Raw genomic sequence first — 22175 nt, 5'->3', positions numbered from 1 at the left:
TCCTGCCGTACATACCTACACGTACGCTACGGTCACAAGACGCAGGCCTCCTAATTGTCCCTCGTATTTCTAAGCAAACAGCTGGAGGCAGTGCTTTCTCCTATAGAGCTCAATTTTTATGGAATGGTCTGCCTACCCATGTGAGAGACGCAGACTCGGTCTCAACCTTTAAGTCTTTATTGAAGACTCATCGCTTCAATAGGTCCTATGATTTAGTGGTCTGGCCCAGGAGTGTGAAGGTGAACGGAAAGGCACTAGAGCAACGAACCGCCCTTGCTGTCTCTGCCTGGCCGGTTCCCCTCTCTCCACTGGGATTCTCTGCCTCTAACCCTATTACAGGGGCTGAGTCACTGGCTTACTGGTGCTCTTCCTTGCCGTCCCTAGGAGGGGTGCGTCACTTGAGTGGGTTGAGTCACTGACATGGTCTTCCTGTCTGGGTTTGCCCCCCCCCCCCCCCTTGGGTTGTGCCATGGAGGAGATCTTTGTGGGCTATACTCGGCCTTGTCTCAGGATGGTAAGTTGGTGGTTGAAGATATCCCTCTAGTGGTGTGGGGGCTGTGCTTTGGCAAAGTGGGTGGGGTTATATCCTGCCTGTTTGGCCCTGTCCGGGGGTATCATCAGATGGGGCCACAGTGTCTCCTGACCCCTCCTGTCTCAGCCTCCAGTATTTATGCTGCAGTAGTTTATGTGTCGGGGGGCTAGGGTCAGTATGTTATATCTGGAGTATTTCTCCTGTCTTATCCGGTATCCTGTGTGAATTCAAGTATGCTCTCTCTAATTCTCTCTTTCTTTCTTTCTTTCTTTCTCTCTCTCGGAGGGCCTGAGCCCTAGGACCATGCCTCAGGACTACCTGGCATGATGACTCCTTGCTGTCCCCAGTCCACCTGGCCGTGCTGCTGCTCCAGTTTCAACTGTTCTGCCTGCGGCTATGGAACCCTGACCTGTTCACCGGACATGCTACCTGTCCCAGACCTGCTGTTTTCAACACTCTAGAGACAGCAGGAGCGGTAGAGATACTCTCAATGATCGGCTATGAAAAGCCAACTGACATTTACTACTGAGGTGCTGACCTGTTGCACCCTCGACAACTACTTTGATCATTATTATTTGACCATGGTGGTCATTTATGAAAATTTTAACATCTTGGCTATGTTCTGTTATAATCTTCACCCGGCACAGCCAGAAGAGGACTGGCCACCCCTCATAGCCTGGTTCCTCTCTAGGTTTCTTCCTAGGTCTTGGCCTTTCTAGGGAGTTTTTCCTAGCCACCGTGCTTCTACACCTGCATTGCTTGCTGTTTGGGGTTTAGGCTGGGTTTCTGTACAGCACTTTGAGATATCAGCCGATGTAAGAAGTATCTCTTCCAGACACATAATGAGAGAAAACCCCACTCTGACTATTTGACTCTCCCTAGCAGAGCTGGTTAGGCTGTTTTCATGTTATCCAGAGCGTTGGTGACTGTAACTGTGCTGCTGGCAACAATTTAATTATGTTTTTCTGCCGACGTTTACTGACACGGCCATATTCAACAGGTGTTGAGCGTTCGTAAAATCATCAGTTATTCTGAGCTCTGGCATACACTAGCTAACATAAGGCTATAACTAGTCAAACAAATGGCTCTGAGATACGAATAATAAGATCATACACGTAACATTAGCTAGCGAGCCAGCAAGCTAACGTTAGCTAGCTAACTGTACATTTCAACTTGAAATGAAAGCACATTAAGTCAAAATTAGAAATATGTAATATCTGAAAATGTAGTTAGCTAGACTATCTTACCCATGGTCTGAAATCGGAGTAGATAACCAGAGCGAATTTACCAGCTAGTATGTCTATCAAAAGTTGTTGCAGTGACATTTTATTGAAATGGATACTTGCATAGTGGAGTCTTTTGTTAAGACATGTAGCTAGTTTGCTAAACAATGAACCATAATCCCAACTCATGACGTTACCACCCTGCATGAATCTGCAGGTAGCAAACCAACCAGGTTCAATGTTAGCTAGCTAACATTAGGCTATAACAAGTCAAGCAAATGGCTCTGAGATATGAATAATAAGATCATACACGTAACATTAGCTAGCGAGCCAGCCATCTAACGTTAGCTAGCTAACTGTACATTTTAACTTAGAATGAAACCACTTTCTGTCAAAATTTGAAACGTGTAATATCTGAAAATGTAGCTAGCTAGACTATCTTATTCATCATCAAATGAATGCGTCTCCTGTCGGATGCCATGGTTGCCCTTAGTTTGAAGATGTAATCCGGAGACAGGTGTTTTCTCCATCTCCTTAGCTATCATACTTGAATTCCACTGATTTCAAAACTCGGTCCTCCAGAAAGTGGAGAGCATACACGTAACGTTAGCTAGCGAGCCAGTACACTTTAACTTGACATTAGGCTGATGCAGTTTTAATACGCAATACATTTCAAGAAAGGATTACCTAGACATACTGACCAGTTCAAATAGACAGAAGCGTGCTATATGGCAGACCAATCCGAACTCATCTCTCGGCATGTCCAGTCCACTCATTATCTCTGCCAATCATGGCTAGCGGGAAGGTTGCTGACTTTTTCATTGGCTAAACCAACTAGGCTTGTAATTTAACAATTGTATTCGTATTTACAGATGTCATACAAGTTTGTTATTCAGGCACATGAAAGTTCACATGTTCGAGAAGGCATCTCTGCCAAAAACGCATTTTGATAAATCAATAAAAAGTTTACGTTCAAACAACTCTCCTGTGAAGGAGTGACCCGCGACGTACACCTAGTTTCCTGAAACGGGTCACATATGTGCATTACTCTTTTAAAAATTCTTCAAGCTCTCAAGTTGGTCGTTGATCATTGCTAGACAGCCATTTTCAAGTTTTGCCATATATTTTCAAGACGATTCAAGTCAAAACTGTAACTAGGCCACTCAGGAACATTCAATGTCGTCTTGGTAAGCAACTCCAGTGTATATTTGGCTTTGTGTTTTAGGTTATTGTCCTGCTGAAAGATGAATTTGTCTCCCAGTGTCTGTTGGAAGCAGACTGATCCATATATTCTTCTAGGATTTTGCTTGTGCTAAGCTCTATTCCGTTTATTTTTATCCTAAACTCCTGAGTCCTTACTGATGACAAGCATACACATAACATGCAGTAGTGGAAAAACTACCAAACTGTCATACTTGCTTGAGTAAAAGTAAAGATACCTTAATACAAAATGACTCAAGTAAAAGTCACCCAGTAAAATACTATTTGAGTAAAAGCATTTACAATAAGCATCGCTGTACTGCTGTTTCCAAGTGCCCTAGAGAACAAAGTGAGTGCAGATTTGTGACCGTGGTGGTTGTACCATTACTACATTGAAAACCGCTTGTCTCTAGCCCAAACTGTTCAGAATTTGTGACCCATATAATCTACGTTGCAGCTGGATGCATCTCAATTGGCGGGCCACATTTTACATTCTTAAACCATCTCGTTTTAAAACTACTTGTGGGCTGTTAACACCTTGTTCAGTCATGTTACCTCAATAGGTGGCTAGCTAACCACCTGCCAACTTTACCAGTATATCCAAACATTTTGGGGCACAGAAATAATGGAAATGAGAGATCAATGATCATAGCAATTAATGAATGACATATTTGCATGTTGTCACTCAGAACGTCACTGACATTCTTAAAGAGACAGTGTACAATTTTCAATGTAATGCATCTCAATAGGAAACAGTGCTTTTTACACAATGTAGAAACCTAATATTCCACAAATTACTTTGTAATTTCAATGACAGGTATTTGTATCAAGATTTTAGCTTTTATAATAAACAAATGTCTTTACAGGGTAACATATTTGTTTCTAGGGCACAACATCTGCTTGAAAACTACAATAACTAGAATTAATATAGGCCCAATAAAGACTGTCTCAATCAACAAGAAATTGTATTTTCTGGTGCTCCTACATTTTATGTGGTACTCCTAACTTTCTAAAGTTGGGAGCACCATTGCCACCATTTATGTTATTTTATTTAGAGCACTGTGAGTGTGTGTGTGTGTGTTACCTGTCCAGCCATGCCCCCTGTCAGGGCCTGCAGGCGGTGTGCGGGATGATGGGGAGGAGAGAGGGGTGGGGGAGAAAGTGGGGTAATATCCTCCTCTACATAGGGTACTGGATCTGAAGTCAACTCTGGAATCAAACACACAGGCAAAAATACATACAGTATAAACTCAATTATTTAAGTACATTTTGTTTAGGTTTGAGGACTGCAGATTGGAATATATACTTAGCTAAAAATAGCTAAAAATATAACTTTTTAAGTATGAAACCCCCCCAATAAACATTAATTTGGGATTAACTGGCCCTCTTAGATCTCACCAGGGGGAAGGTCCTCCTGCTGGACATCAGGTAAGGAGCAGGCAGCAGGGTTAGAGACAAGCTCCGCTTTATCCCCCATATGGGCTTCAGGGCAGGCGGTCACATGTGATCCAGGACAGGAGGCCATATTTGATCGAGAACAGGAGGCCATATTTGACCCAGTGCTGATAGCCATGTTGACTCCTTGGCAGGTCATCATATTTGACCCAGGACAAGGGGACATATTTGATCCAGGACAGGAGGCCATATTTGATCCAGGACAGGAGGCCATATTTGATCCAAGACAGGAGGCCATATTGGATCCTGATCCAGGACAGGAGGCCGTATTTGATCCAGGGCAGGCGGCAATGTTGTCTCTAGGGCAAGAGGCCATATAGAAGGAACCATCAGTGCAGGGTGCTGTATTGACCCGTGGTATGATGTCTCTACAGATGATGAGCTGGACGTTTCCCTTTACCTTACGAAGGATATCCACCACCTTACTGTGGCTCAGACCTGATACTATTATCCCATTCACCTAAAACACATTGGAATACAACAATGACACATACAATGAGCTCCAAAAGTATTGGGACAGTGATACATTTTTGTTGTTTTGGCTCAATACTCCAGCACTTTGGATTTGAAATGATACAATGACTATGAGGATAAAGTACAGACTATCAGCTTTAATTTGAGGGTATTTTCATCCATATTGGGTGAACAGTTTAGAAATTATAGCACTTTTTTGCATAGTCCCCCTATTTTAAAGTATTAATCAACATGTACTGATCACATCTTTACTAATGCTGCAGAAATGTTCTTGAAAGCAGTATACAGATCCATTGGATGTAGTGACCACAATATAGTAGCCATATACAGGAAAACCAAAGTTCCAAAGGCTGGTCCTAGTACAGTGTATAAGAGGTCATTCAATAAGTTTTGTAGTGATTCCTATGTTGTTGATGTAAAGAATATTTGTTGGTCTGTGGTGTGTAATGAGGAGCAAACAGACGGTGCACTTGACATATTTATGAAATTGCTTATCCCAGTTACTAAAAAGCATGCACCCATTAAGAAACTGTTAAATCCCGAGGATTGATGAAAAGTTGAAAAAGTACATGGTTGAGAGGGATGAGGCAAAAGGAATGGCAAAGAAGTCTGGCTTCACAACCGATTTGCAAATGTACTGCAAATTGAGAAATCATGTGACTACACTGAATAAAAAGAAGAAACTACACTATGAAACAAAGATAAATGACAAAGAATGACAGTAAAAGGCTTTGGAGGAGCACCTTCAAGGATATCTTGGGGAAAAAGGCAAATTCAGCTCCATCATTCATTGAATCAGATGGCTCATTCAATTCAAAACCAATTGATATTGACAACTACTTTAATTATATTTCATTGGCAAGTTTTTCAAACTTAGGCATGAAATGCCAGCAACAAAAGCTGACACTACACATCCAAGTACATGTACAGTACAAGTCAAAAGTTTGGACACACCTACTCATTCCAGGGTTTTTCTTTCTTTTTACTATTTTCTACATTGTAGAATAATTGTGAAGACATCGACACTATAAAATAACACATATGGAATAATGTAGTAACCAAAAAAGTGTTAAACAAATCAAAATATATTTTATATTCTTCAAAGTGGCCACCCTTTTCCTTGATGACAGCTTTGCACACTCTTGGCCCTATTTGGTAAAAGACCAAGTCCATAGTCTGGTAAGAACAGCTCAAATAAGCGAAGAGAAATGACAGTCCATCATTACTTTGAGACATGAAGGTCAGTCAATCCGGATAATTACAAGAACTTACAAGAAAGGCTGTCGCAAAAACCATCGGGCACAATGATGAAACTGGCTCTCACGAGGACCACCACAGGAAAGGAAGACCCAGAGTTACTTCTGCTGCAGAGGATACGTTCATCAGTTACCAGCATCAGAAATTGCAGCCCAAATAAATGCGTCACAGAGTTCAAGTAACAGACACATCTCAACATCAACTGTTCAGAGGAGACTGCGTGAAACAGGTCTTCATGGTCGAATTGCTGCAAAGAAACCACTACTAAAGGACATCAATAAGAAGAAAATACTTGCTTGGGCCAAGAAACACGAGCAATAGACATTAGACCGGTGGAAATCTGTCCTTTGGTCTGATGAGTCCAAATTGGAGATTTTTGGTTCCAACCGCCATGTCTTTGTGAGACGCAGAGTAGGTGAACGGATGATCTCCGCATGTGTGGTTCCCACGGTGAAGCATGGAGGAGGAGGTGTGATGGTGGCACACTTAAAAAGCATGGCTACCACAGCATTCTGCAGCGATACACGATCCCATCTGGTTTGTGCTTAGTGGGAGTTTCATTTGTACAACAGGACAACGACCCAACACACCTCCAGGCTGTGTAAGGGCTATTTGACCAAGAAGGAGAGTGATGGAGTGCTGCATCAGATGACCTGGTCTCCACAATCACCCGACCTCAACCCAATTGAGATGGTTTGGGATGAGTTGGACCGCAGAGTGAAGGCAAAGCAGCCAACAAGTGCCCAGCATATGTGAGAACTCTTTCAAGACTGTTGGAAAAGCAATCCAGGTGAAGCTGGTTGTGAGAATGCCAAGAGTGTGCAAAGCTGTCATCAAGGCAAAGGGTGGCTACATTGAAGAATCTAAAATCTCAAATATACTGAGTTGTTTAACACTTTTTTAGTTACATGATTCCATATCTGTTATTTCATAGTTTTGATTTCTTCACTATTATTCTACAATGTAGAAAATAGTAAAAATAAAGAAAAACCTTTGAATGAGTAGGTGTGTCCAAACTTTTGACTGGTACTGTATATCTGACCAAATTATTAAAGACAAGAATTGTAATTTTGAATTCTGTAAAGTGAGTGTGGAAGAGGTGAAACAATGATTGTTGTCTATCAACAATGACAAGCCACCTGGGTCTGACAACTTGGATGGAAAATTACTGAGGATAATAGTGGACTATATTGCCACTCCTATTTGCCATATCTTCAATTTAAGACTACTAGAATGTGTGTGCCCTCAGACCTGGAGGGAAGCAAAAGTCATTCCGCTACCCAAGAATAGTAAAGCCCCCTTTACAGGCTCAAATACCCGACCAATCAGCCTGTTACCAACCCTTAGTAAAGTTTTGGGAAAAAATTTATTTGACCAGATACAATGCTATTTTACAGACTCCCTCATGGAGACATTTGTGGCCTGCTGGAGGTCATTTTGCAGGGCTCTGGCAGTGCTCCTCCTTGCACAAAGGCGGAGGTAGCGGTCCTGCTGCTGGGTTGTTGCCCTCCTACGGCCTCCTCCACGTCTCCTGATGTACTGGCCTGTCTCCTGGTAGCTCCTCCATGCTCTGGACACTACGCTGACAGACACAGCAAACCTTCTTGCCACAGCTCGCATTGATGTGCCATCCTGGATGAGCTGCACTACCTGAGCCACTTGTGTGGGTTGTAGACTCCGTCTCATGCTACCACTAGAGTGAAAGCACCACCAGCATTGAAAAGTGACCAAAACATCAGCCAGGAAGCATAGGAACTGAGAAGTGGTCTGTGGTCACCACCTGCAGAACCACTCCTTTATTGGGGGTGTCTTGCTAATTGCCTATAATTTCCACCTTTTGTCTATTCCATTTGCACAACAGCATGTGAAATGTATTGTCAATCAGTGTTGCTTCCTAAGTGGACAGTTTGATTTCACAGAAGTGTGATTGACTTGGAGTTACATTGTGTTGTTTAAGTGTTCCCTTTATTTTTTTGAGCAGTGTATTTTCTTTTGGGGGGGGGGGGGGGGGGGTATGATATCTATGTCTCTGTAACTTTCTCACTCATCAGTATTCACGATTCATTCAGGATTATCTGTAATCATGGTAGCATCCACATTAATGTAGAAGTGTTCATTTACAATAAAAGTACATCCAAAATGACACAATACATTATTTACCATGAATTACTATTGGGCACAAAACAATTTGAAACACAAGCTAAACAAACAGCAAATGCATCCAACAAATTGTAGAGTCACAAGCTTGATGTAGTCATTGCGTGCTTTGAATATGAGACCAAATACTTAACTTTTGACTATTTTTATACATATATAGTAAGTGAATTTGTCCCAATACTTTTGGTCCTCTAAAATTGAGGGACTACGTACAAAAAGTGCTGTAATTTCTAAACAGTTCACCCAAAATGCACTTTAACCTCATAGTCATTGTATCATTTAAAATCATTAAAAAGTGCTGGAGTACAGAGCCAAAACAAAAACAAAATGTCACTGTCCCAATACTTTTGGAGCTCACTGTATTTAGTACAAATATATTAAAAGTAATGTTAGGACTCATAATCAGTCATTGATAAGTGTGTGTGTGTGTACGTGCTTGCGCGTACCTCGAGCAGTATGTCTCCCACTCTGAGCCGCCCGTCTTGCTGGGCCACGCCTCCAGTGCAGATCTTCTTCACTCTGAGCACGCTCCCATTGCATCCTCCAATCAGAGCAAAGCCCAGCCACCCTCCCTCTGGCTTACAGACATCTATCTGCAAGATACAGCTCTGATAGAGGGAAAGGGGGACGTTACAAATCCACTCATAGGGGTCAATTCTAACTTCCACTTAAAGACACATTTGCACTAAGTCTCCCATTGATATCAATGCATGATTAAGTGAAAATTCAGTTTAGGAAGTTAGGAATTTCCCCATACCTCTTGTACCAAGACAGTAAAAATATAAGTGCATTAAGCAATTCTCTGCCAAGAGGCTGAAGTGAGCAGTGTTTGAGCAGTAAAATATGAATGCATGAATCAGGTGAGAATGCCCACACAGCCCCCCAGAGCCGAGAGCACAGATGACTCTAGCTTCAACCTGTGTCATCACTGAGAGAAAGAGAGAGGAAGAGAGAGAGCAATAGAAAGAGGGAGATAATGAGAGCGAGAAAGAAAAAGAGATAGGTAGACAGCGATCTTACTTACATCTTGATCTGAGGTAACAAAAAGACGTGATCTGAATTTCCCAGTGGTCTCGGTCACGGCTTTAGCTGCAGAACAAACACAGAGAGACGGAACAAAATGAGACAGAGAGCTTAAAAAACATATCTCTGCAAGAACATCAAAGTTTGCTATGTTATGTAAGTCCTATGGTCAACGCAAAGGCCAGTATGGCAGGTAAGGTAATTGATAGCTACTGTTCCTCAATCCTGCTCAACGTAACCAAATCTACTGAGAGGCAAAAACTATTTGCAAAGTATTAGGAACAGCCATCATTGATCAAATCAAACTTTATTTGTCACATGCACCCAATACAACAGGTGTAGGTAGACCTTAACGTGAAATGCTTACTTACAAGCCCTTAACCAACAACGCAGTTTAACAAGGCTGTATACAGCGGGTACCGGTACCGAGTCAATGTGCGGGGGGTACAGGTTTGTCAAGGCAATTTGTACATGCAGGTAGGGGTAAAGTGACTATGCATAGATAATAAACAGCAAGTAGCAGCAGTGTTAAAACAAATGGGGGGTGGGGGGGAAAAACAGACTATGACTTGGGTTACTGGAGTCTTTGACAATTTCTCGGGCTTTCCTCTGACACCGCCTAGAATATAGATCCTGGATGGCAGGAAGCTTGGCACCAATGATGTGCTGGGCTGTTTGCACTACCCTCTGTAGCGCCTTACGGTCAGATGCCGAGCAGTTTCTATACCAGGCGGTGATGCAACCGGTCAGGATGCTCTGGATGGTGCAGCTGTAGAACTTTTTGAGGATCTGGGGACCCATGCAAAATCTTTTCAGTCTCCTGGGGGGGAAAGATGTTGTCGTGCCCTCTTCACAACTGTCTTGGTGTGTTTGGATGATGATATTTCGTTGGTGATGTGGACACCAAGGAACTTGAAACTCTTGACCTGCTCCACTTCAGCACAAGTGGATGTTAATGGGGGCCTGTTCGGCCTGCCTTTTCATGTAGTCCACAATCAGCTCCTTTGTCTTGCTCACATTGAGGGAGAGGCATCACACTGCCAGGTCTCTGACCTCCTTCCTATAGGCTGTCTCATCGTTGTCGGTAATCAAGCCTACCACTGTTGTGTCGTCAGCAAACTTAATGATGGTGTTGGAGTCGTGTTCGGCCATGCAGTTGTGGGTGAACAGGGAGTAGGAGGGAACTAAGCACAGACCCCTGAGTGTTGTTGCCTACCCTTACCACCTGGGGCCGACCCTTCAGGAAGTCCAGGATCCAGTTGCAAGAGGGAGCTGTTTAGTCTAAGGGTCCTTAGCTTAGTGATGAGCTTTGTGGGCACTATGGTGTCGAACACTAAGCTTTAGTTAATGAACAGCATTCTCACATAGGTGTTCCTTTTGTCCAGGTAGGAAAGGGCAGTGTGGAGTGCGATTGAGATCGCATCTGTGGATCTGTTGGAGCAGTATGCGAATCGGAGGGGAGGTTACCCGGGATGCTGCTGTTGATGTGAGCCATGACCAGCCTTTCAAAGCACTTCATGGCTACCGACGTGAGTGCTACGGGGCGGTAATCATTTAGGCAGGTAACATTTGCTTCCTTTGGCACACGACCTTTGATGGTCTCCCTGAAACATGTAGTTATTACAGACTCTGTCAGGCAGAGGTTGAAATATCAGTAAAGTCACTCGCCAGTTGGTCCGCACATGCTTTGAGTACACGTCCTGGTAATCCGTCTGGCCCCGTAGCTTTGTGAATGTTGACCTGTTTAAAGGTCTTGCTCACATCGGCTACCGAGAGCATTATCACACAGTCGTCCGGAACAGCTGGTGCTCTCATGCGTGCTTCAGTGTTGGTTGACTCAAAGTGGGCATAAAAGGCCTTTAGCTGATCTGGTAGGCTTGTGTCACTGGGCAGCTCACGGCTGGGTTTCCCTCTGTAGTAGGCTACTGCCCTGCCACATCCGACGAGCGTCAGAGCCGGTGTAGTAGGATACAATCTTAATCCTGTATTGATGCTTTGCCTGTTTGATGGTTCGTCTGAGGGCGTAGCGGGATTTTTTATAAGCGTCCGAATTAGTGTCCCGCTCCTGGAAAGCGGCAGCTCTAGCCTTTATCTTGATGCGGATGTTGCCTGTAATCCATGGCTTCTGGTTAGGATATGTACGTACGGTCACTGTGGAGACGAGGTCGTCGATGCACTTATTGATGAAGCCGATCACTGAGGTGGTATACTCCTCAATGCCATTGGATGAATCCTGGAACAAAGTCCAGTCTGTGCTAGCAAAACAGTCCTGTAGCGTAGCCTCCGCGTCATCTGACCACTTCCGTATTGAGCGAGTCACTGGTCAGATTTTCCAAATGGAGGGCGAGGGAGAGCTTTGCATGCGTCTCTATGTGTGGAGTAAAGGTGGTCGAGAGTTTTTTCCTCTGGTTGCACATGTGACATGCTGGTAGAAATTAGGTAAAAATGATTTAAGTTTCCTCGGCCACTCAAGATGAATATTTTCTTGTTTTCTTATACAGCTGGTTGAGTGCGGTCTTAGTGCCAGCATCGATTTGTGGTGGTAAATAGACGGCTACGAATAATATACGTAAATGAGAACTCTCATGGTAGATTTTGTGGTCTACAGTTTATCATAAGGTACTCTTCCTCAGGCGAGCAATATTTCGAGACTTCTTTAATATTAGACATCGCACACCAGCTGTTATTGACAAATAGACACACCCCCGCCCCTTGTCTTATTCATAAGCAAAGGTACCATAACCAATGCAGACTTATAATGAAACAAGATTAATATAACACATACATTGTATCAATGCCTGTTTGACCTTGAAAATAGTTATATCCCTCCAGTCACAAAACAAAGCCTAATTTCTGTTCACTTCAACAATATACAGTGCATTCGGAACGTATTCAGACTCCACAACTTTATCAACATTTTGATACATTACAGCCTTATTCTAAAATGTATAAAATGGTTTTATTCCCTCATCAATCTACACACAATACCCCATAATGACGAAGCAAAAACAGGTTTTTACATATTTTTGCAAATGTATTCAAAATAAAATACTGAAATATCACTATTTAAGTATTCAGACCCTTTACTCAGTACTTTGTTGAAACACCTTTGGCAGCTATTACAGCCTTGAGTCTTCTTGTGTATGACGCTACAAGCTTGGCACACCTGTATTTGGGGAGTTTCTCCAATTCTTCTCTGCAGATCCTCTCAAGCTCTGTCAGTTTGGATGGGGAGCGTCGCTGAACAACTATTTTCAGGTCTCTCCAGAGATGTTCGATCGGGTTCAAGTCCGGGCTCTGGCTGGGCCACTCAGGGACATTCAGAGACTTGTCCCGAAGCCACTCCTGCATTGTCTTGGCTGTGTACTTTATGTCATAGTTCTGTTGGAATGTGAACCTTTGCCCTAGTCTGAGGTCCTGAGCGCTCTGGAGCAGGTTTTCATTAAGGATCTCTCTGTACTTTGCTCCGTTCATCTTTCCCTCAAGCCTGACTAGTCTCCCAGTCCCTACCGCTGAAAAACATCCCCACAGCCACCACCATGCTTCACCGTAGATATGGTGCCAGTTCTGCTCCAGACATGACGCTTGTCATTCAGGCCAAAGAGTTCAATATTGGTTTCATCAGACCAGAGATTCTTGTTTCTCATGGTCTGAGAGTCCTTGAGACAATTCCTTCGACATTTCCAAAAGTAGCTAACGTCACGTTAGCAAGCTATCTTTATTACAATTTTTTTTTATATATTTGGACAGTACTTGATTAGACAGTAATTGGTTAGTTAGTGATACTTTGTCGGGTGGTGAACAGAGCTCCAGCAGTCGGATTCAGTGTCCAGATAGCTAATCAATAAATGTACTGTCAAAACTCTGCTCATAAAATTTGATAGGTTTCTAATTAAGCAGCACTGCTGCTAGCTAGACTGGGTAGTCCCTCACGTTAATTAGTTATCTTAACATTATCTGTCAGTGCAGCTTTTGAGTCAACATGTTTAAATGTAAGTTAGTCGAATCTGTCTTAATGTGAGGTCAATAACTCTGAATAACATCATCATGGGCTAACAAAATGTGCTATAGTAATAGCAAGCCAACAAAGTTTTACCTCCGGTTCTCCTTCTCATCTTTACACTTTCTCCCTCAGAGAATGAACAGTCGCCCGCAGGCGCCGAAATATACTTTTTTGGGATGAATCAAAAATGACTTTGGAAAACCACTTTGACTCTGCCTGCTAAAGAGACATCGTACACAGAAATGCTGGTTTGAGGCAGCACTAAAAAGGCAGAGCCAGGCCAGGGCTCTAGTTTGGAGTATTCATTGCCATGTGTAATACAGTATAGCCTAGCTTGTTTTACACCATCCCAGCAGGGCAAAAGAATCGGGCTGAGGCAAAATCATTCGGGCGGCTAAAGCCACAAAAGCCCGGGTCTGGTGATGTCAATGGCTGTAACGTAACAAAATGTGGAAAAAGTCAACGGGTCTGAATACTTTCCGAATGCACTGTAGTCAGAACAGGACAAAAACTCACATTGACCTCTATCCTCTGTGGCCATTTTGGTGTGTAGGTCTCCTCTCGGACAGAAAGACACACTTTTTTTCTGTGGGTATTGCGTATACTCACTTCTTAATTCCTACTGATGCATATGAAAGTAGTGTAGTGGTGGTATACAATTTATGTAGTACAATAAAGAAATCATGCATAAAGTAGCCTACACAATCGCAAAGCACGTGAAATACATTCACATGTGCGCTGCACATAGCCTAGTTTCAGCGGAATGTCATCTGCAGGCAGGAAGAGTTTTCAGTTCTAAACTGGTTTTGGCATTGAGCAGCTCACAGAAGAATCGGTAGCCGGTAGGGTAGGAAAGACATTTCAACTTATGATATCTACCAGTAAATGCTAACTAAGGCAACAATGTGTATGCAAACCAGGTATTGAAACATTTTAGTTCGAAGTGTTATTTGTGATGTGCAATTGTCATGTTGCGCTGTTTGCATCAGGGGCGTAGACATGGATGGGCCTGGGTGGACACAGGCCCACCCAATCAGATTAAAGTGGTTTAAGCATGATGTTAAAAGGATAAGCAGTCCGTAAACTCGGACATAATAAGCCAGTATGTCCCAATCATAAAAAATAAAAATAAAAACAATTAAGCATTTCCCAATCAAAATGTAAAACTACTACTTCCCATTGCAAAAAACATTTCACGTTTAGCACATAAAGTAACCGGTGACCTAAAGTTTTAGGTGGAATTGACAGTTTTAACTACTTTGCAGACATTAAACAGACAAAAATATCAAATTCCCAGTTTATGCTACAAAACCAACTTCATAAGAGGTTTTAAAAATAGGTTCTATTTCACTCAACATTCCATGACGTACACTAAGACATTGTTGGCAGAATAGATGGATTCAGTGCAATGCTTGATTAATATAATTCAACAATACATTTCTTGGTAGTCCAAAAAATATTGCTACCAGGTTGTAAATCATAGCTGGCCTGGTACATTGTTTGCTGTCTCCATTGGGAATGCACTGTTTCAGTTTCAATGACTCAACATTCAGGGCAAAAACTGACAAATGTAACTAAGGATGGGAATGTCAATAAAATCAAATTAGCAAGGGCAATGATCACGTCAGCCATCATTTGTCAGTGCAATTTTGACAGCCAACTAGCTGAAAACGTTTAAGTTTTTAATGTTCCTTCATTGGATTTTAGATAATCTTCCTCTGGCTAGCATTAGTTCTTGATCTTGTTGTTGTTGATGTGCATAACTGAGGGAGTGAGTGCCTACCTTTTCATGGACTGTAAAGTTCCCAAATGTAAGAGGACTCCCGTGGCATTTACAAAAGTGCAGAAATCCATTCAGGAGTGTTTCGTGGCTTTTGGTGAATGCGTTCTAATGATCCAAAGTCGCGCTGTAAACACAGTCCAGTTCAAGAGAACTATTAGTGAAACAAATATCAGAATTGGGCTGCCTGTGTAAATGCAGCCCAGGAGTCAAAAATCACCTGCTGGGCAAAACATGTCTGAGATGCGCACAGATTATTTGGACAATGTTGTGTGTAGTCGTTTTTATTAACAGGAAGAATTTTAACTGTTTAATTATGGGGTCTTTAGTAAACAAAAGTGTCACAATACATTGGGCATATTTCTCAATCAGGGCATTTGAAGCAGAGCAGAGATCTGCCAAACCTGTTCTGATATCACAAAGAGGATTTGTCCTGACCCTTTGGTGTCCTCCAACACAGGTCGTCTCCAATGAAGACTGACGCCAAAAAAAGTCTGCAGGCTGTACAGTTTCAATTATGGTCTTATTCAAAGTTGACTTAATATCTATCAATGTGCTCAATTTTACTAAAAGGTCAATGGTACTCAGACTAGGGCTGTGGCAGTCCCGAAATTGTCAGCCGGTGTTTGTCAAGCAAATAACTACCGGTCTCACGGTAATTGACCGTTAATTAACAAACACATTTAGCATCACCTTGCTTCAAAACATAGCCTACAAGCCACTGATGTAGACCTTTGGAACATCTACATTTTAAAAAGTCTAATAAATCCATGTAATATAGCCTACACCTTCACAATAAATCCCTTATTTATTTTAGACAGGTCTAAAGAAGCACGATATGAAGAAAATGAAGTCTATTTCAGAAGAACTGAATAGCATACTCTGAATTGTCCTTATGTTAGGTCCTGATCTGGCTATGCCATATGGCTGTGGGCTATACTCAATTAGCAGACGAGATTTGGTTAGAATTCCGTGGCATTATTTTATTGTATTTCATAGTATGAAGAATACAACTGAACAAAGCTGAATAAAATAGAAAGGATATTTTCTCCACAGAATTGCCGCATATGCGGCTATTCTGGGTAGAGCGGTTAACAAAAAAAACAGGTACTCCTATGCGCTTAATTTAGAGTTATTTATGTAACTTTAATTGTGATACAAACGTAGGGCTATATGGTTTAAATTTTTAATACATTCTAAGGCTGCATGATGCAACTAATGATGTTTTGAAAAAGGTTGCATGAAAGGCATGAGCTCTGCTATGTTTTTGTGCAGGCTGAACACTTCATTAGTCTCTCATTCACAATTTGACAAGCACTTGCTAATGCCTTGAATTTCCCTACGGCATCCCCTTTGTGTGACCGTAATGCCCCCTAAAAATATCCATGCCTTTTGCGGCCAGTAGCCGTTGTGCCCTTGGGCTGAATATAATCATTTTAATTCCCTTTTCCCTGCATGCTTAATGCTCCGAAGCATCTCTCACTCACATGGCTCTCAGTCAGGTGATCGGGTCTTTCTCACAGGCTACAAGTGTAGACATTGGGGACACAACTGCAAGCGTTCTTATCCAATTCCGAGGCGCAATTTGAAGATATTGGAAGTGTCCACTGTCCACATTTACTTTTCGTTAGCCAACAAGATGAGTAGGCCTAACGAACAGCAAACGCACTAGGCTATGTCAATCTACTATCCCCTATAGTACAAAAGTTTAACTATACTATTCTGTGCGAGAGATAAATATTCCAAACATAGACTAGGACAGTTGTGGGATGCGATAGATCCCACATTTATACAACCACTAGCATTAAAAATATTTTTTTTACACAATGAGGCTGATGCAACAGATCAGAACATTCAGCTTAAAATGTTGATAAACTATTAGGCTATTTCTTCACATAAGCGCAGTAATGCGCCCACGGCAGGAGGCTATAAGCCTGGATGTTCCATTAGCAGGAAACATTACTATCAAAAGTGACCGCTAATGCGATTATGCATGTAATGATTTTATTATAAAGGTGCATTTTTATGGTGAAAATTCTCCCCCAAAATTGAAACTCACGCGCTACGTATGTATGCCAGTTACGCTCTACACCCATTGTAAAGCGGATTAATGTGCTGAATTTTAAATAAGTTATTTGGCCATTTTAGTTGTGATACAAACATATGGGCTAGGCTACAAGACTTTGAAAAAGTAAAAAAAAAAGGTATGCATTGTTTCTTGTCTCATGCTGGGCATCATTCACAGGTGATAATATATAATTCACAAGTGATATGCTAATATTTTCAGCCATTAGACTATTCTTGATTTAATATTGTCTTGACTTATACTAACTAATATGTGTGAAATTTGTTTTGATTTAGAATGGACCATATCATGCACCTGTCTCAAAATGGGCAGGGAAAAAATCTGTGTCGTCTATGCACTTAAATAGCAAATGGAGGACGCTTTTCCAGTGGTTCATTTTTATGCCAGTCAGGTAGGCTATACTCATGTTGTAAAGACAAGCAATGTGCTTCATATTAGGAAAGTCTAGATATTTGTTAGTGTCGACACCATATAAATAACTACATTGAATATGTATTGTCCTTACCTGCAGTATAGTATGATTGGTATTCATGTGTGCATGGTTATTATTTGCATTAGCATTGACTGTGACCTTTCCCCTTTGATGAGGTCATCACCCACAGTCGTATCTGTAAAAGGTGACTATCACATGTTGAGTGGGCTGTATCGTTTTGCTATATTGGTAACATTTGTACATAGCTGTACACCTTTTATTTCTTAAGTTGAAAATAAAGGAAAGTAATATAGAAATGCGTGTGGGCATTCCTTGTCAAGTTACTACATTTTATACTAGGCCTAGCCTATAGAAAGCTGATGGGATCCTCCTCTTTTTAATAGAGGATAGCATAGCCTAAGAAATGTTGCGTAACATGAGCTCATGGGATCTAATGAAGGGTTTGATTAGATTTTTGATTACATTTGGATTGATGTCAAAGTGATTAGAGGGACAATAGAGTGCTGAGTACCAGGCAGTTAGTACGTTTGGTACATTACTAATAACCATAAGCAGCATCAGGGCATGGAGAAGCCTAATTACTGTGACTAAACGGTCACGTGGAATTTGACTGGCATCACGACTCGTGACCACCGGTGTAGCTGTAATACGGTCACCATAACAGCCCTACTCGACATTGGAATAATTTCCCAATTGAAATATAACTATTTGAAATTAATTTCAAGTACATATGATGGTGAATGCGTACTAAAAAGATTTACACCAAGTGTGATGTTTCATGTTTTACTTCAATATCAAGGAGGAAGTGTTACAGCAGTCAAACAACAATCAATGTCGAAATTTCACTATCAATGTTACTAGTATACAAATCAGACACATTTCAGCATGGAATTAAACAGCAAGGTAGGTAGTCTATTCAGGTAAGAATCATGCAAGTAATAACTAATCAAAGCGGAGAAACAGAATTAATTGCAATAGTCAACTCAATACTTTCCCCCCCCTGCCGAGGTAGGATTTACCCTGCCTCTCTTCCGAACGTCTCCTTTCCACTTTGAAGGGTATTTTTTCCTGGCTGGCCCATTCTCCTCCCCCTTGGTTGTGTTACAAGCTGTAAATAAAGACACACACACACAACAAAAAGTCATTTCTATTATGTGGCACAAAAAGCTTACTGAGAATAAAATGAATAACATTTAGACCCCCCTGGCACTGGGCTAACCGGTTGATCTACTGTAGATAACGTTAGCTAGCTACTTAGTTGACACTGCAGCTAGCTAGCTTAGCCAGTTTATCTAGCGGCAACCTAATGTCATAGCTAGTTAGCTATTGTCACACATCTGATTAATCTTTTCATTCTTTATGCCAATGACAAGGTGGCTAGTTAACCAACAAGCAGAGATTGGGAGCTAAAAACAGGAGATAAAACTTTGTTTGGCAGAATCTTGGTTAGCCTAAGCTAACTAGCTAACATTAGCTACCAAGCCATTTCATTTGCACTCACCCTCAAAACACTATTTCAACAGCAGAAATATACACAACATGACCAAAAATGTGGGCACCTGCCTAATGTTGAGTTGCACCCCCTTTTGCCCTCAGAACAACCTCAATTCGTCTTAGGCATGGACTCAAGATGTCGAAAGCATTCCACAGGGATAATAGCCCATGTTGACTCCAATGCTTTCCACAGTTGTGTCAAATTGTCTGGATGTTCTTTGGGTGGTGGACCATTCTTGATGCACAAGGAAAACTGTTGAGCATGAAAAACCCAGTGTCGTTGAAGCTCTTCATGCACTCAAACCGGTGCGCCTGGCACCTCCTACTACCATACCCCGTTCAAAGGCACTTAAATATTTTGTCTTGCACATTCACCCTCTGACTGGCACACATACAAAATCCATGTCTCAATTGTCTCAAGGCTTAATAATCCTTATTTAAACGGTCTCCTGCCCTTCATCTACACTGATTGAAGTGGATTTAAAAAGTGACATCAATAAGGGATCATAGCTTTCACCAGGATTCACCTGGTCTATGTCATGGAAAGAGCAGGTGTTCTTAATGTTTTGTACACTCAGTGTATAATATTACAAAGGCAAACAGTAATTAAAGTGCAACTTACCTCTGACATTCTGATTCCCTGGTGCCAGAGTGTGTGACATCACTCAGTTGATGTCACACAGGGTTTGACGGACAACTTTGAGAGACAATGGAATTAAAAGTTTTGATGACAAGCTATTTTGAATACATTTCATTTGGCATGGGGTCATGAAACGTTCATACAGACATAAAGGGTGTAAGAATACTTCCAAGATAAATACACAATGCAGAGGATGAGAGATCAATAAAGTACTAACAATCAATGGACATTTTCTGTAATATCAATGGGTCAGAGACATGGGAGGAATTTCAGTCCGGGACTCATAGCTACATGGCAAGTTCTCATTGGTCCAAATTGTCTATACTTTGAACCTGAAATAGGATACTTGTTATTTGGCCATTGGCCCAGTTTTATTGCAAGGAATTCTAAATTGGTCAACCACAGGCTAGGGCTGGGTTATAAAACTTCATCCTGTCCGTTTGTTCTGTGGAGAGTCACTGAGGACAGTCACTGAGGACAGCGGAGAATGAACATCTACATCCCAAACATCTACCTCCCCGCATGATTTGTTCTCTTTGAATAAACCTATTTTCCTCCCCATGATTTGCTTTGGGGTCTATGTTATTGAAGAGTAACATCAACTACTAACACTTGGTGCCGTGACCCGGATGTATTGGTCATGAAAAACTCAACTGTGAGTTGATCCAGGGAAAAGAAAGAGGGCTGAAATGTTAAATGTTATTTACAGTGGTGATGGACAGCTGGTGACATTTTAAAAACAGGTTTTCAAACACTTGTAACCCGATTAGCAGCATAATCGGCGATCTGCTGTATACTTACGGCCTATTGTAAACTGAAAGTCACACCTTTCCAGTTCTCCTCACCCCGCCCCAAACTCCACCCGTAACACAGTTACCATTCATAAACTAGCTGTTTATCTAAAGAAAATGAAAATTGCGACCAAAGAAAACAAACGAAATGGACATTGTTTTCATCAAGCCAGCATCTTTCTACGGTGAGGACTTGAAAATGAGCAGGAGCTGAGAATCACCAAAACAAAAAGGTATTTTGGTTTCAGTGCATTTTCTTAAATAAAATAAAATGTATATAGCCTATCAATGTGTAGGCATACTGTGTAATGAAATCGAGGGTTAAATAAAAAATAAATTGTGTAGTAAAATCGTGAATGTGTTTTTGCAGAGCATACAACCATGCCGACAACCATTCGTGGAGAACAGTGGACAAAGGGCTGGACACGGGCCGCACCGAAAAAACGCATGGTTGCCAAGAAAGCGGTTAGTTTTGCTAGATTCTTAAAATGTGTACGCAGAATTTGTGTGTTGTAGTCACTTTTAATTAATCTACCATTTCTATCATAGGCCACTGTAATCGATGGTGGCTCAGGGCGGTACCATTCTGCTCATCTGATGAAGGTGCACATTGATCAGATTCAATCTTTGAAGACAGAGATCGAGTCATTGAAGGCAGACCAGCAGAGAGCGAAACATTATCTGGAGGGCAGAGATACGGGCGACAGCTAATGCATTGTTCCAGAGCCAGGCGGCATTGGCGGAGAGTCAGGCGGAGAATGACGCATTGAAGAGGGCGAGGAACGAGATGGAGTCACAATCTATGCCAGGAGCACCTGTGAGCTCTGGAACTCCACCTCTGCCAGGCAGAGTCAACATAACTGGAAGGTTCGTCAGGTCGTCGGTTCACCCTGACATTTCCATTCCTCTTCTGACAACGTAACTTGACCAAGGCAAATGTGGCTTACCAGTGAACCTCCGGGTGTTCATCATTAACACTGTCTCAGAAGTTTCTGTCCATGACTGATGCAACCCGAAAAAGCATTAAGGACAGAGTTAATGAGTACTTGAGGTCACCGACAAAGTCTGGACATGGCCTGCTCTCCCTTATGTAAGGAATTAGGCACTTTCCCATGTACTGTAGGCTATGTTTATTTGTCAGACTGCACAGTAGCCTAATAAACAAATGCAGGTGGCTTATATCTTCAAAATGCTTTACTATCCAAATGTAAAAGCATTTACTGTACAGTACTGTATTTCTTTATCAGCATCTTTATACTTTCGTTAATAAAATAATGATAAAAATACTATTTTTAAAATGCAGATGTTTATTTAGTTATGGATCCATAATGAATTACTATGGGAATAAATATCACTGAAATCCAGAAATATTGGAACAAAGTTGTCTAATGAAGGTAAACAAATTGTTGCTTACTGGAAAATACTCTTTCAAACACACACGGTCATGTTGTACAGCGCCATTATGGCTATTAGGAGGTAGCTGGACAATAGACTTGCCTAGAAGGAGGGTAGGGGGAGAATTATATCGTCAAATGTAGGTTGGTTAGGTTAGTTAGGTTAGCTGTATCACAACCGGCCGTGATTGGTTGCAATTTAATCCACCAGAAAATACAAAATAAATAATACA

At 41.7% G+C, this 22175-nt stretch overlaps 1 protein-coding gene across 10 annotated transcripts in view; it reads right to left on the bottom strand.

Annotated features, from left to right (window-relative positions):
- LOC120046443 (tyrosine-protein phosphatase non-receptor type 13-like) overlaps positions 1–22175 on the bottom strand; it is a 134521-nt gene that overhangs the window by 46759 nt on the left and 65587 nt on the right. For all 10 annotated transcript variants that reach the window (XR_005476813.1, XR_005476811.1, XR_005476812.1 and 7 more), the window contains 4 exons: positions 9323–9387; positions 8745–8906; positions 4354–4870; positions 4040–4164 (listed from right to left, as the gene is read on the bottom strand). Coding sequence is in view for 7 of the 10 variants with exons in the window: in XM_038991680.1 (XP_038847608.1) it covers positions 4040–4164; positions 4354–4870; positions 8745–8906; positions 9323–9387 (869 nt within the window). In the remaining 3 variants the exon portion in view is untranslated. The remainder of the gene's footprint in view (positions 1–4039; positions 4165–4353; positions 4871–8744; positions 8907–9322; positions 9388–22175) is intronic.

This window comes from Salvelinus namaycush, chromosome 4, assembly GCF_016432855.1.
Source record: "Salvelinus namaycush isolate Seneca chromosome 4, SaNama_1.0, whole genome shotgun sequence".
Lineage (NCBI taxonomy): Eukaryota > Metazoa > Chordata > Actinopteri > Salmoniformes > Salmonidae > Salvelinus > Salvelinus namaycush.
The sequence above is the reverse complement of the archived record's forward strand: the minus strand, read 5'-3'. Positions and strand labels throughout refer to the sequence as shown.